At 39.9% G+C, this 14,007-nt stretch overlaps 1 protein-coding gene across 1 annotated transcript in view; it reads left to right on the forward strand.

Annotated features, from left to right (window-relative positions):
- The window catches only part of VWF (von Willebrand factor), a 146,842-nt gene that overhangs the window by 44,243 nt on the left and 88,592 nt on the right, over positions 1–14,007 (forward strand). Inside the window, exons 16-19 of the mRNA XM_005510516.3 lie at positions 4,161–4,401; positions 5,236–5,330; positions 6,608–6,768; positions 13,589–13,692. Coding sequence (XP_005510573.2) covers positions 4,161–4,401; positions 5,236–5,330; positions 6,608–6,768; positions 13,589–13,692 — 601 coding nt within the window. The remainder of the gene's footprint in view (positions 1–4,160; positions 4,402–5,235; positions 5,331–6,607; positions 6,769–13,588; positions 13,693–14,007) is intronic.

Here is a 14,007-nt window from a genome sequence, read left to right on the forward strand (position 1 = left end):
GATCCATCAGCCCCCATTAAATAATCCTGATGCCCCAGACATCTACTGTCACATGAAGGAGAACAATTCCTCTTTTAATGGGCTCGAGATGTGAAAGTGCAGGTTGCGTAATTTGTGCTGATGGCCCAGTGCGTTGAACAACTGCTCCACTCCTGCCTTGGTCAACAGAGATTCAGTTTCTTGGGAAATGACTTGACAGAACTGGTTTGCTTGATTTGAAGTGGATAAGTGGCAGGGAGGTAGGTCATTAGTGCAGCACAGCATTTCTGCTGCTTGTCAAGCTAACAAGCACATTCATCTCCCATGTCTTTGAAATTATTTTAGTTACAGTTTGTTTGTTTAAGAGCTGACTCCTACCCCTGCAGCCCACTGTGAATAAACAACAGTGCAAATCCCTTCATGCTGTGTGGAAGGAGGCTATAGGCCACACTGAGAAGGGTTGTCTCTCTCATACATATGCATAGAAAAAAAAAAAAAAAAGGCTAGATGGCTGGGCCCAAAGAGCTGTGGTGAGCAGAGTCAAATCCATTTGGTGGCTGATCATGAGTGGTGTTCCTCAGGGCTCAGTATTGGGACCAGTTCTATTTAGTCTCAATGATCTGGATGAGGGGATTGAGTGCACCTGCAGTAAGTTTGCAGACAACGCGAAGTTGTGTGGGAGTGTTGCTCTGCTGGAGGGTTGGGAAGAGTCTACAGAGGAATCTGCATTGGCTGGATCAATGGACTGAGGACAATTTTATGAGGTTCAACAAGATCAAGTGATTGGTCCTGCACTTGAGTCACAGCAACTCCATGCAATGGTACAGGCTTGGGGAAAAGTGGTTGTAAAGCTGCCTGGCAGAAAATGACCTGGGGGTGTTGGTCAACAGCCAGCTGAACATGAGCCAGCAGTGTGCCCAGGTGGCCAAAAAGACCAACAATATCCTGGCTTGTATCAGGAATAGTGTGGCCAGCAGGACTAGGGAGGTGATTACCCCCCTCTACTCGGTGCTGGTGAGGTCTCACCTCAAATCATGTGTTCAGTTTTGGCCTCCTCACTACAAGAAAGACATTGAGGTGTAGGAGACAGTTCAGAGAAGGGCAGTGAAGCTAGTGAGGGGTCTGGAGCACAAGTCTTAAGAGGAGCAGCTGAGGGAACTGGGTCTGTTTAGCCTGGAGAAAAGGAGGCTGAGGGGAGACCTTACCACTGTCTACAACTACCTGAAAGGAGTTGTAGCATGAAGGGTGTTGCTCTCTTCTCTCAAGTAGCAAGTGGCAGGATGAGAGGAAATGGCCTCAAATTGCACCAGGGGAGATTAAGACTGGATATTAGGAAAAATTTCTTCATAGAAAGGTTTGTCAAGCATTGGATGAGGCTACCCAGGGAAGTGGCTGAGTCAACATTCCTGGACGTGTTTAAAAGACACATAGATTTGGTGCTTAGGGACGTAGTTTAGTGGTGGACTTGACAGTGTTAGGTCAATGGTTGGGCTTGATGATCTTAAAGGGCTTTTGCAACCTAAATGGTTCTATGATTCCATGTTTTGTGTGTGTGTATATATAGATGTATATATTGTTTTGTGACAAAAGGGACTCAGTCAACAGGTCCCTAGATCTTTCTTCAGGTTTTAGGACCTGTTGATAAGCCCACTGTTTTCCTTAAAGTGGTGATGGTGGGCTAGTTTATTGTTCTTGCATGGCTTCAGAGAGAGGATTTGTATGGGATGGATCCAGGAGCGGAGTAGGGAATTAAGGGCAGGCTCTGAGCAGCATTTGAGGATGGCTACATCGCATGGTGGGGCTTGGTATGCTGGATGGTCCTGGTTGAGCAGATGTGTTAAATGTAGTCCTGACAGGGTGCATCTTCAGTCAGAGCCTGTGACCTAGGTGTGATTGCGTTTTCACCTTATGCTTTCTGAGAAACTGGTCAGGATTTATACTCCTTTCACTCTGGGTTGAAAACCCACCCACAAGAAGCTGAATGAACTATGTGGTGAATACACGTTTTTCCAATGCTTTCCCACTATTTCCCATCTTATCCCTGAGACAGGCTGAACTTTGAAGCACAGCATTGAGCTGTTTCAGTTTTATAGCAGACATCTGTAGAGACTAGATGCACCTTGCCTTTTCCTCTAATTTTCCTGTCTATTGACAGGAGAGACTTATTTGTGTGACAGTGTATTACAAAGTGTACAGACAACAGTTACCTACCAGGTCAGTTGTCTTGCCTTTTTGCTGTTAAAAACAGATGTTGATAAGAGGTGATGGAGCAGAGGATTGGGACTGTGAACATGGCATTGGGCAGTGTAGCTAGAAAAATGTGGGATGTTTCTAAAATCTTAAGAAGTACATGGGCAGGTAATATGAGTTACAAAGCTTTGTCTAAAAAAAGGATGCACTGCAAACTTGTCCCCATGGGCAAGGACTGTTACCATTGACTAGAAAGTAGGGTAGGTTGTTGGGCTGTTATGCTGTCCTTTCTGAATCTTGAAACTCTAGTGAACTGGTGCGCCCACCTGGAAGCTGCCTAACCAGCTGCTTATTTTGAGAGGTTCCAGGGTAGCAAATCATAGTTTTGGCTGAGGCTTCATGGTCATCCTGCTTGCACGAGCCTTCAGTGATGAAAGTTGCTTTTAAATGGTTCGCGACCATGGGCTGTGTTGGTTCAATATTTGATTTACTGTAAAGATTGTGTTTATGTAAATCAGAAGGACTGTTCTGTGAATAGTTACCAAAGGCTCCTACAATTGTGAGTGAATATATAATCTATTTATTTCTGAATTAGGAGGTTGTTACCTCCTACTGTGTTGATGAGGTAGACACATAAATTTCTTGGGCTATGTTGTGAAAGGTATATTAAGCAGTTCGGACAAAAGTCCCAAACTTGGGAGTTCTTTGGTCAAAAGAAGGCTTCAAGTCACCTTAGATGCCTCTGGGCTAGATCCTCAAATTAGGGGCTTATGCTCCACTTCAGGTGCCTCAACAGAAGCTGGGGAGATACTGGTGCAGCCTTGTCCCCCTTCATTAAGTAGAAGTAATTCTTAATTTCAGAATAATTTTGTGATGGTAAGCATTAGACGTTGGCTGTCTAATGTAGGCCTTGTTTTGTTGGCCTCAGTGTTAGTTCAGCTCTGCTAGCAGCTGTGTGAGGCTGTAGGGCTGTAACCTTACTATAGATTTTCTTTTACTGCCATTGCTGTTACAGTTCCCAGTGGTGTGTGCTCACAGAGGAGTGGGTATGGATTATGGGATCACTGCAGGGATGAAAAGAGGAAGACTTCTCTCTGACCTCTTGATTTTGGTTTTAGCACAGTACGAATGTGCCAACTTTATTTGCAGCTTCTTCCTTCACTCCACTGAACATCCTACCTCATCACCTTACAACTCTGGCCATTTGCTTTGGGAAGTTGCTACAACCAACAGGTTTTGTAAATCCTAGTTGTCAGGTGGCCTGTTTAAAGCCCTTGATAGTTCTTATTTTCTCGTCTTCTGAAATGTGTTGTCATAGCTGCCACCTAGTGCCGATGCTACCGAGGAGGTTGCCTCAAAATCAGAACTGTAGAGCAACAGGGAAGCTTTATAAAAAAAAGAAGCTAAATGAGTCAAAAGGCCACAGTTAGTTCTCCATAAATATGAATTCATCTTAAAAAATCGTTACTACCAATGACTTATTTGCACGAGTTTCCACATAAATTACTGAGAGCTTCTGGGATGTGAGGCTTTAAATTGTTGCAGCACTTGCTTATCAAGGCAGAAACTTACATTTCTGCTTATTTTGACCAAATTGTGTCTAACCATATTGCAAAGGAAGTGTAAATGTGTACATGACAATTGTAACGCTCCTAATTTGTAGATCCAAGGAATAACAGAGGTTGGACAGTGTTTTTTGTTCTGGATGAAATTTCCTGTTTGGATTTCCTTTGCAGGTGTTGCAATATAATCCCAGAATTTATTTGAAACTGCACGTAGTAAGGTTTTGTTTGTGTGTATATATAAGCAGTGCGCTAGGTTTTCCTGGTGCTACAGAGTAAAGGAGAAAGAGTGTAATACAGGCCTCTGTCAATGAGTAAATTGCGTAAAAACATTTTAATTCCCAGATTTCCAGCCTGGTTTAGGCAGCTTTGCTTTTAATTGGCTTTGGGTCAAAAGTCAGTCTCCCTGATGTACATATTATTCAACAGCAATGACCTGTCCTGAAGGCCAAGTGTACCAGCAGTGTGGGATGCCCTGCAACCAGACCTGCAGATCTTTGTCCTACCCTGATGAGGACTGTGATGAACTCTGTGTGGAAGGATGCTACTGTCCCCCCGGGCACTACCTGGACGAGCGTGAGGAGTGCGTGCCAAAGTCCCACTGCTCTTGTTACTATGATGGTGAGATTTTCCAGCCAGAGGACATCTTTTCAGATCATTACACCATGTGGTAAGCGCAGTGTTCATAACTCATCCCTACGTGCTGTGACTCAGAAATTTTTGGATAGCCCAAGTGGTTAACTAGTTCAGTTCCTCAGTTCTTTTAACTCCACTAAAACTAATTTAAAAGAGGGTAGGATTTTGTCTCCAGCAAACCAAATGGTCAGATTTTGCTGTTGCGTCTCTATCTATATAATTTCAAGTTCCATCTTAGTCCGAAAAAAGGACTAAGCCCTGTTCCATGAACAGTTCCTGACAGTTTGAAATGGAGTTTGATTACTGACAATAGCTACTTCGAAAGCTTTTAAAATGTCACTCTAATGTCCTGCATTACATTTCTTAAATATTAAAACCTAATTACCTCTATCAAAGATACAAATATTAAAAAGCATTTCTAATTGTTAAATTGAGTAGCGGTACACGGAGAGTACAAATATAATTGCTGGGCAGCTCCTGGCAAGCCCAGTTTTGGGAACAGTGTCTTCTCCTGTTCTGCTCTACCACAAAGTCATAAGTTACAGGCAGTAAGTGGTCCCTTACCTCTCTCCACAGCAGACTTGGCTATTATCTTGCCCATCTTTATTCCTGTGCACATGCATTGGATTCAGTGGGGCAGGGCTAGTATACAGCTGGTTTACCATGCTAGTATATCACTGCGACTGTTTTGAGGAAGATTTGTCTTTTAGCTTGATAACCACAGTGATTGGAGAGCAACAGATCAGCCCCAAAGAGAGGTGTAATTTTGACACCCTGACAAGTTCCCTGTGGGCCTGTCCACAAACAACTATGTGAGTGAAAGCTAAATGTCACTTCGTTAACTGTAAGCTCTATTTGTTTTTCTTAGCTATTGTGAAAATGGTTTCATGCACTGCAGTACAAACAGAATTCCTGGTGCCTTCCTGCCAGATGTTTTCACTGATGAGAGGCCATCTGCCAGAAGTTAGTATGCTTTAAAAAATTAATATTTTTCTTTTCTTTATTTTTTATTTTTTTTTTTTCTCTTCAGTCTCTTGGTAATCTAGAGGAGGAAAGAAGTTGCACTGTTGCACCAGATGTTGCACTGGCTGGTGATGTTGTACATCTTTTTCTAATTTTTTTTTTTTTTTTTTTTTTTTTTTTACATGATAGAAACAAAATGTTTGCATGGGAGGATACAGGGCTCATTGTGTCCCACCTCTCAAAATTATAGTTACCCATGGCAATTTATCTTATTTGAAGAGGTTAAGGCATCCTTTGGTGGTGATCTGAGGACCTCAGTTGCTATATGAGGATCACACAACATCAGTAACTAGCCAGTTTTATACATTCTGCTTCCGACTTGCAGGCTGCAAGTTCCTCTTTCTGGCATAGACAAAGCTTTCTGGGGCTTCAAGGTTAGAGGTCTGCCAGGCACTGAGTGTTACCTCCAGCCACCAGGCGTCTCGCCATAAAACATCCAGGAGACTGACAACTGTCTTGCAGAGCTGGGCACTGCTTTGGAGAACAGGCCATTAGTGTTGTTTTCTTTTTTTTTTTTTTTTTTGAGTTTACCACTTATACGTGGATGTAGTTTATGGGATTATGATAGGGGAGAGGTCTTGGTAGGACACCAGCAACAGTGTCACCAGTTGGCTCCCACAGTCCTTCAAGTTAAACCTTCTAGGTGTATATCTCACCAAACTCATGCTATAACAGTAATGCACTAATATTAGTGCATCAAGACTTACAAAACCTCAGAGAGGCATATTTCTAGCATTGCTTGAAATCATAACCTGGAGTTTCTCGGGAAATTCTGTTCTTCTTTTAGAACCTGAGTTCTCCAAGAGTTTGAAAGCTTTGTATTTAAGCTAAAAGCATTGTTATTAACAGTCATACATGTATTCCATGTTGCAAGTGAGTCTAAATACAATAATATGTGATGCCATTCCTTCTCAGAACATGGATTTTATGCTGATATTGGTAGTGTACGCTGCCTACAGGCACACTGCCTTAGTGCAATCTGGAATTGAATCGTGTAGCTTCTTTTGCTTCCTTATTAGAATACATGCTTTTGTGATTAGGTCACTTCATTGGGATGTAGAGACTTTTACATTTACAATGGCATGCATAGTGGTGTTGCTCCATTCTATATCCTAGTTTCCTAATAACAATGTTGATCCATCCTTTAGAAAAATACTGTGCTAACAAAACTTGAGTTCTAATTCAGTTTTTTGTAAATTGATTTTTTTTTTTTAAAGTAAAAAGGAGCTTGACATGCAGATCCCCCATGGAAAGATTTGTCTGTCCTGCAAACAACCCAAGAGCTGAAGGGTTGGAGTGTGCCAAGACTTGCCAGAACTACGACTTGGACTGCATCAGCCATGGCTGTATATCTGGATGCCTCTGTCCGAAAGGGATGGTAAGCAGGCTCCTTTTTGTTTTCTTGCCCTCATTTTTTCCTACTAGCAGGCTTCTTTCAGCTTGGAAATACGTGGCTGTGAAGTACTGGCTCTGCCAAACTGTGGCTGTTTTGAAATATGTATGTTAGCATATCTGCATAGAAGATGAATTTTAGCTTGTAATAATAACTGATAATCAAAAAGTCAAACTCTACTTTTAAAGATCAATTTATGTCTTCCTTAAGCTCTCCTCCCAAACTCCTCTCAGTGTTGCTGGGCTTCCCTAGTCAGTGAGACAGAAGTACTTAGGCACCAATACCTTAAATACCCACCCCACATCCAGCCAAAGCTTCCTGTTGATACTAATTGCCTTCTTGTCAAATCTTCATCTCTGCTGCTGCCTTCCTGTGTGTTGTAGCAAACTGAGGGTTCGCCATGAGAAGGAACGTGGGACATGAAAATTGCTAAGATGATGCCAGAGGGTGTCCTGGAATTGCAGCTGGTGTGCTGAGCATGCTTTTTTCACTGGTAAAATGCTTTCTGGAGTCCAGGGTCATGTTCCCCTGCAACCCTCAGATTTAATCACTGGTTTAGTCATTTTTACATAGAGCAAATAGTTATTTGCTAAGTCAGTGACTGTGAACTCAATATCACTTCAGGGCCCTGAAAAAAAGCAGATGGAGTAGAATAGAGAGCAGATTGCTGCTGTTGTTCTCTGAGCAATAGAAAAAAGCATCAGCATTCAGGGCTGTGCAACACTCTAGGCAGGTGAAGAGTTGTGCACAAGATCTCACTGGGGGCTGGGGGTGTAATCCCAGGTGTCACATGAATAGAATAGAGGTGGAGCACATGGTACACCTTTTATGAAGTAAACGGTACTATCAAGTTGTCTGTCCCAGAAAACTGCTGGGATTAAGAAGTTTGTTAAGTTCAGTGTATGAAATGCAGATGAAAATACCTGATAGATGCTGGAAAAAGAGAGTTAAAGCTGTGTCTTTATTTTGTTTGGGGGCTAAAATACTCTACAATTGATATTTGTGGTACTTTGAGATGTTCTGGTGCAGTTTTCTGACTCAGAGGGGCATATAGTAAAGCAAGAGGTTTTCAAATGCTGCAACTCAGGAGTTCTAGAAATACAGAAGATAACTTTTGAGTTTTTTTTACACTTTTATACTTACTCAAGGTTCAGGCTCATATTAATATGCACTGGACATTGTTAGCAAATAAAGGTGTGGATTACTACTTCTAGTGTTGAGATGCATGTTTTTGTCTAGGCTTCAGCTCTGATGAATTGACTTAATTTACTAGTTTAATTTCCATTTAGAAAATAAATTAACTTTACGTGGAAAAGTGTATTTTTATAAAGATGTAAAGACGTGTTGTGTGTTTTTTTTTTTTTTCTGCTTCCATACAAATATAGGTGTTTTCTCCCTCAAAATTCCTTCCATTGTCTTACTAGAAACAAACAAACAAATTCTCATAACACAGTCATTTCTAGCATTAATATTCATGTACTTTTAAATTTTGCTACCATATTTTGCTGATAAATATGTATTTATGTAAATAGATGATACTGCAGAATAAAATGGCAGCCGTAGACAAAATCTCAGGCTTGTGAAGTATCTTGTAGGTCAGAAGTGAAAAATATAGAACATAATTTGAAGGCATCCATATCAATGTGGAACAAGTTTTCACAAGAATTTTAAAACAAGTGTTGTTTCTTTTCACATTTCAGTTTTTAGAGAATATTCCTAAACAGTAGTGTGCTAAGTAAACTTACAGAAGTTTATGTACTTGTAAAATTTCAAGAGCTCCAGTGAGAATAGGTCTTTCTCTGCACATAACAATCAGACCTCTTTGATTTGGTGATGGGGCTTGAGATTTAGTTTCAGTCCAGGGTATGGTAACAGTACATTGTAGAGATAACAATGGGAAAAAAAAATGATAACTACTCAACAGAAAAGAAAATGGGGGGCAAAAAAGCCCTCAAACCCCCAAAGTCATCTTCCTCGTAATCAACCTTCACATTTAGTATAGAATTTCATATTCCTTTTTTGTGGGCTTGAACTGTCATTCAAGCAATTGTTTCATAAAATTCTTGTGAGGAGAAAGAGTCCCTGTCATTCTGGAATTGGAAACTCCAGTTGACTCTGCAGCGGTGAAATATGCCACTGAATTCGACAAGATAGTTTGTCGGAGTTTGGAAAAAAAACAGGGCCGAGGTTTTTTGTTTTTGTTGGTTGCCTTTTTTTCCTTTTTTTTAAAAACTAGTAAAATATGCTCTTTGTCCACAAGGTGGCGGTATGGTTCAATATTCCGGTAAACTCGGGCTGTAATTGCTTGTTCTCGTTTGCTTCCAGTCTCGCAGGGAATAAAAACGGCGAGATTTGCATTTCTCAAAGCCACGATGAGAGTAACCAGTACATAGATGGCATTGTAGTAACCATGGCCATGAAAAAAGGCAGGATCAAGGTCGGTCCGTTCATTATGTGGGTGCCCTTGGTGGCCATGGGTTTGACTCCTGGTGTGTGGCTCCATGGGAACCGCCAGTTTACTGCCAAAGAGCAGTTTCCTCCTGGTGTCCAACAGGTATCTAACCAGGATGGTTTGGGGAAGACTTTTTCCTTATTTTTGCATTCTGCAATGAGGCTTTGTGCCTCCAGTATTATTTGCCCAAGATGAAAAGATTCAGGGTGGTGGTGAGTTTCTCCTTCTTACCCCCTTCTGCCTTAAAGACTCTGGGCACACTGAGGGAATGCACTTCAGAGTCACAGAGTTTGTGTTTTCCAGATTTGTACCAACAGAGCTGAGCAGTAAAGGGACTGGAAAAAGATATTACTATTTCTTTTACTGGTCAGTCTCCCTTAGTGTTCCGTAATCCTGTTTAAATTACAAGCACTCATGGAGGTGAGCTACTGTTTTAGGAATGTCTGCAGGAAGTAACAGATTCATGAATGTTTATAGAAATAAATAATTGCACTTATCTCTAGAAGAACTTGTGCCATTTTAGTGAAGATTTCTTTTTCTTTTGCAGTACAGTAACATATACAAATTATGAAAGGTCATGGTTAACTTATTAGCAAAAATAAAAAATCATCCTGCTTCTCTAAAATGGTTCAAACCATCAGAAAAAAAAAAAACCAAACAAAGACATGTAGTTTACATAAACAACTCTCTGGTACAATTTGCAAGCATATACACTCAATATGGGATTAAGTGCAATGTTATCCATACATATATGAAGAGATGTTTACACATCAGTTAGCAGAGTTGCCAGTCTTAAACAGAGCAATGCATAGCCTGAAATCTGTATGCACAAATTGCTTGCCAATTTTGAATTTTATATATATAAAAAAAAAATTTAAAAATCAAGGATTGTTCATGAACATGATGCTGTGGTTGGCTAGATTTCAATCAGAAAGTTTGCTGGGGTGAGAAATTGCCAATTAATTGATTATTTCCCCAATTAGAAAATGCAGATCAAAGCTGATTTATTTCAACTGAAAAATAAGTTCTCCAGTTCCTCTTGACTTAATATTTTACATTATTTTCATTTCTTGAAAATAAAATTGTTCAATATGTAATTAAAAGTGATTCTTCTTTTTTATTTTTGTCTTTGATCATCTGGAGGGTGAGAAATTTTCCATACTTGTCACGCTTTTGCAAAGCAGAAAAGATAAATCATAACATATGTGCAGAAGTGTGGGGAAAATATGCTTTCTCAGATTAGTTTATGGCACTCCAGGTTTTTCCCCTTGGAAAATATTAATAAATATACAAATGGAGTGTTAACCACCTTTCTGGGGAAAAAGAGGAGCAGAACAATCAGAAAGCATAAAATCCAGACACTCCAACACTATAAAATGTATTTTTTTCAATTTCCAACAATGGAATAAAAATTAAGGTTTAGACATAAAATGAAACATTTTATCGTATTCTAGCTGCTGAAATAAAACTATGATATATTAGTAGGAAAAAAATAATAAAAAATATTTTAATTGGAGAAGTTTGAAAGGGCTTTTTCTTTAGTTTTCATCAGGAACTTAATAGAGTGCTATTTTGATTTTCCTGCTAGCCCTGTTGTATATTCTTCAGTGTAGGCTTATCTATCCTATGTAACAACATGAGAGAGTCTTCATGAGAAGGTAGGTGCCAGTTTTCTTGTATGTGTATCTGCCCAAGGACAGCGCTTCATAAAACAAACATAAGAAGCATACAGCTATCATAAGAAAGAAAAGTTAAATGTAAAACCAGCACATTTTGAGTGGTCTGTCCTAACATGTTCTTGACTTTGTCTGCACAGAAATGGTGCCGGGCTGTTTTAATTAAAACATATCAGCTATAGGGTTCTAATCTGACCCACTTCCTTTACTTAATCTCTTATTCCTTTATACCTTTGGCTGACTTTCTGCTGAAACCCTGAGGTGTATCTGAGGAACAGAGTGAAAATCTGAGCTTTTCTTGACAATGAGATACTCATCAAAATTGTGTTGACCAAGACAGATTAAAATTAATGGAGAAGAATCTTAAGGGTTCTGAAATCTGTAATATTGTCCTTCCTTTTGCAAGATTTGTCAAGGCTTAACAAGTAATAAGACAGAGCAAGGAAACCATGGACGTTTCTGTCAGAACCCTAAGTAGGGTGTCACTTCATCAGCTAGTCAGCCATTTATAACCTCAGGAGCATCATCATGTGGGTATGAGATGGTGTGAACAGCAGCTGTTCTCATTACCATCTTTTTGTGTGGTTGCTTGCCCAACACTCATGCCTCCCACCACCTCAGGCACTCAGGACTGTTAGATCTCCTCTATAAAATGCTATCTATTGATGGATTGAGAGATTCCATAGAAAATCCAGCTGTTTGAGAATAATGCCACTAGCCCAGCAGTACCTTATGATACTGTGCTCAGTAGACTTGTAACACAGCATGACATTGGACTGCCAGATATAACAGCTTTTGGATGTGGTATCAGTATGAACATTAGATTGTGTGTTAATAGTAACAATGTCATCATCCACTGAGTTTTGCAGAAGACATAATTATTCTTCTGGTCAAATTCCACTTTAGGTATTTAGATTTGGCTTTCTAAATCCCAACCACCCACTCTGCAGTGCTCAAACAAGGTAGTCTTCCCTCTTTGTCAATGGGTTAACAGTTGCTGCACTGTAGCTTCATGGTGACCATGTTTGTGACAGAAATATTAATACCATTCTATTCAGTTTTAAGAATTGGAGATAGGCTGTGACTACCTTTATGTCAATGTATGAGAGTGCAAGTAGAAGAGGTCCTAATCCTCCTTTTACTAACCACATATCTAATCCCAAGTGTTGTATCCAGAGGCTAGTGGTGACCTATGTTGTTGAGGACTGTGGAAAAATCAGAAATACAGCCATATTGCATGAAGTCATATATTGCTTTTTTTCCTAAATGCCACCAGGAAGGAAGTAATTAAACACCCTTTGAAACATATGGTCTTCTATGGCCTGTTTTTTCCTTGTCCTTTGTGGAGTCAGAGGCAGAGCCCCATCTCTATCATCTAGAAAAGAATTTCTTTTTTTCCATCTTCTATAGGCATAAGTATATTGGGCATAATATAGTGCTCCATACACCACAGAGCACGTGGAGCTGCATATGAATGAAGGGTTTCCAGGCTCTGAAATCCTTTTTATTAGTAGTTCCCTGTGGCAGTTCTAGCTTCTCAGAGGAAAAGACAGAGCTATTCTACTTAATTAACCTGGCATTCTGACCACATTGATCTTGTTGGCCAGTATTTAATGGTTAAAAAAAAAATAATAATGATTTTACAGAAACAGTTTAAAGTGGGAAAGTGATATTTTGTGACTTTTGAATGAGAACGAGGGGAAGGGCTTTCCATTTTGGTATTCCATGAAGCAAGAGCCAAACCTACCCCTGGCTTTTGCAGAATAACATCCAAGTGAAAAACAGCATAACCAGCCTTGGTTTTGTTTGATTCTTTAAAACTGGCTATCTTCAAATGGGAAAGAGAATACTCACAGAAAACAAAAACAAAACAGATAAAAATAATGGAAAAAATTAAATAGTCTAACATTCTATTTTTTTATATGGGACAAATGGTTTGTTTTTATTGAAAGAGAAACTAAGGTCAGTAAGATAAAATGGAAAAAGAAAAAAATGTAGATAGAACATAATGACCTATTTCCCAGCCACAGTGCTTGTGAGAATAGAATAGTGTCTCAGGTGGACTGATATTTATCCTGGTTTCTAGGTAATAAGTAGGCATTTGCAAAAATATTAGTGATCACTGCAATTTTCAGAGGTGAGCTGACAGGGGGATGGGCATTTTTTTTTTGGGGAGAGGAGTAGGGGGGAGAGGGGGGAACAGGTGTTGTCTGTGACAAGAGAATCTTCTGGCATGGCAGCTCCTCAGCTCCTCCTCATTGATCATCTTTCAAGTTTTAGCCCAGCAGAGCCCTATACTTCTTTGCTTTTCTGGTATCTCATTCTTCAGTTTGTTGTGTGTAAGAAGCACATCTGCTCTCTCTATGTTCAGGTTAGCTATCCTGGTTTTGATCAAATTGAACTTTCTCATCATGAAGTTCTTCTATAATTTGTTTTCCCAGCAGCCTAAACTGGTGTTCAGCCCCTGAAACAAGACTATGCTTTATATATCCATAGCTTTATTTATGTTAATGGGAATAAATATTAGCAATGTTATACCTTTCATACCATAGGTAGTCTTGAACCATTTTCTGTATCCTTTCCTTTATTCTTTATCCACATATTCTTGTGCTTACTCTTCAGTGTACTGGCACATACCAACAGACCTGCATCCTGACAAACTGTGTGCTTTACTTAGGTGCGACATGAAAACAAGTGTGTTGCTCCTGAGAGGTGCCCATGTTTTCACAATGGAAGAGAATATGCCAAAGGAGAGACAGTGACTAAGGACTGCAACACCTGGTGAGCCACTAGAACTGCATTTTCCTCTAGGGCACTTAACATGTTTCTAGGAAAAAAATAAATATTCTTTACTTAATGGATTTATTTTATATAAAATCAGGTTTTACAGTGCGATTATACACATAGACCAGTGCGATTATACACATAGACCAGCATCTTTGCGTATCACATCAGACCAGTGCAATATCAGCCAAACTGTATCTGGTACCTTATAAAAAGCTAGCCCATGTATCTGTGCAGGGCCTCTGTAGCCTCTAGTGAGTGGGTATGCTCCTTGATCTTGCAACAAAAGATAACAATACAGGAGTTTCTGTA

Source organism: Columba livia, chromosome 1 (genome assembly GCF_036013475.1).
Source record: "Columba livia isolate bColLiv1 breed racing homer chromosome 1, bColLiv1.pat.W.v2, whole genome shotgun sequence".
Lineage (NCBI taxonomy): Eukaryota > Metazoa > Chordata > Aves > Columbiformes > Columbidae > Columba > Columba livia.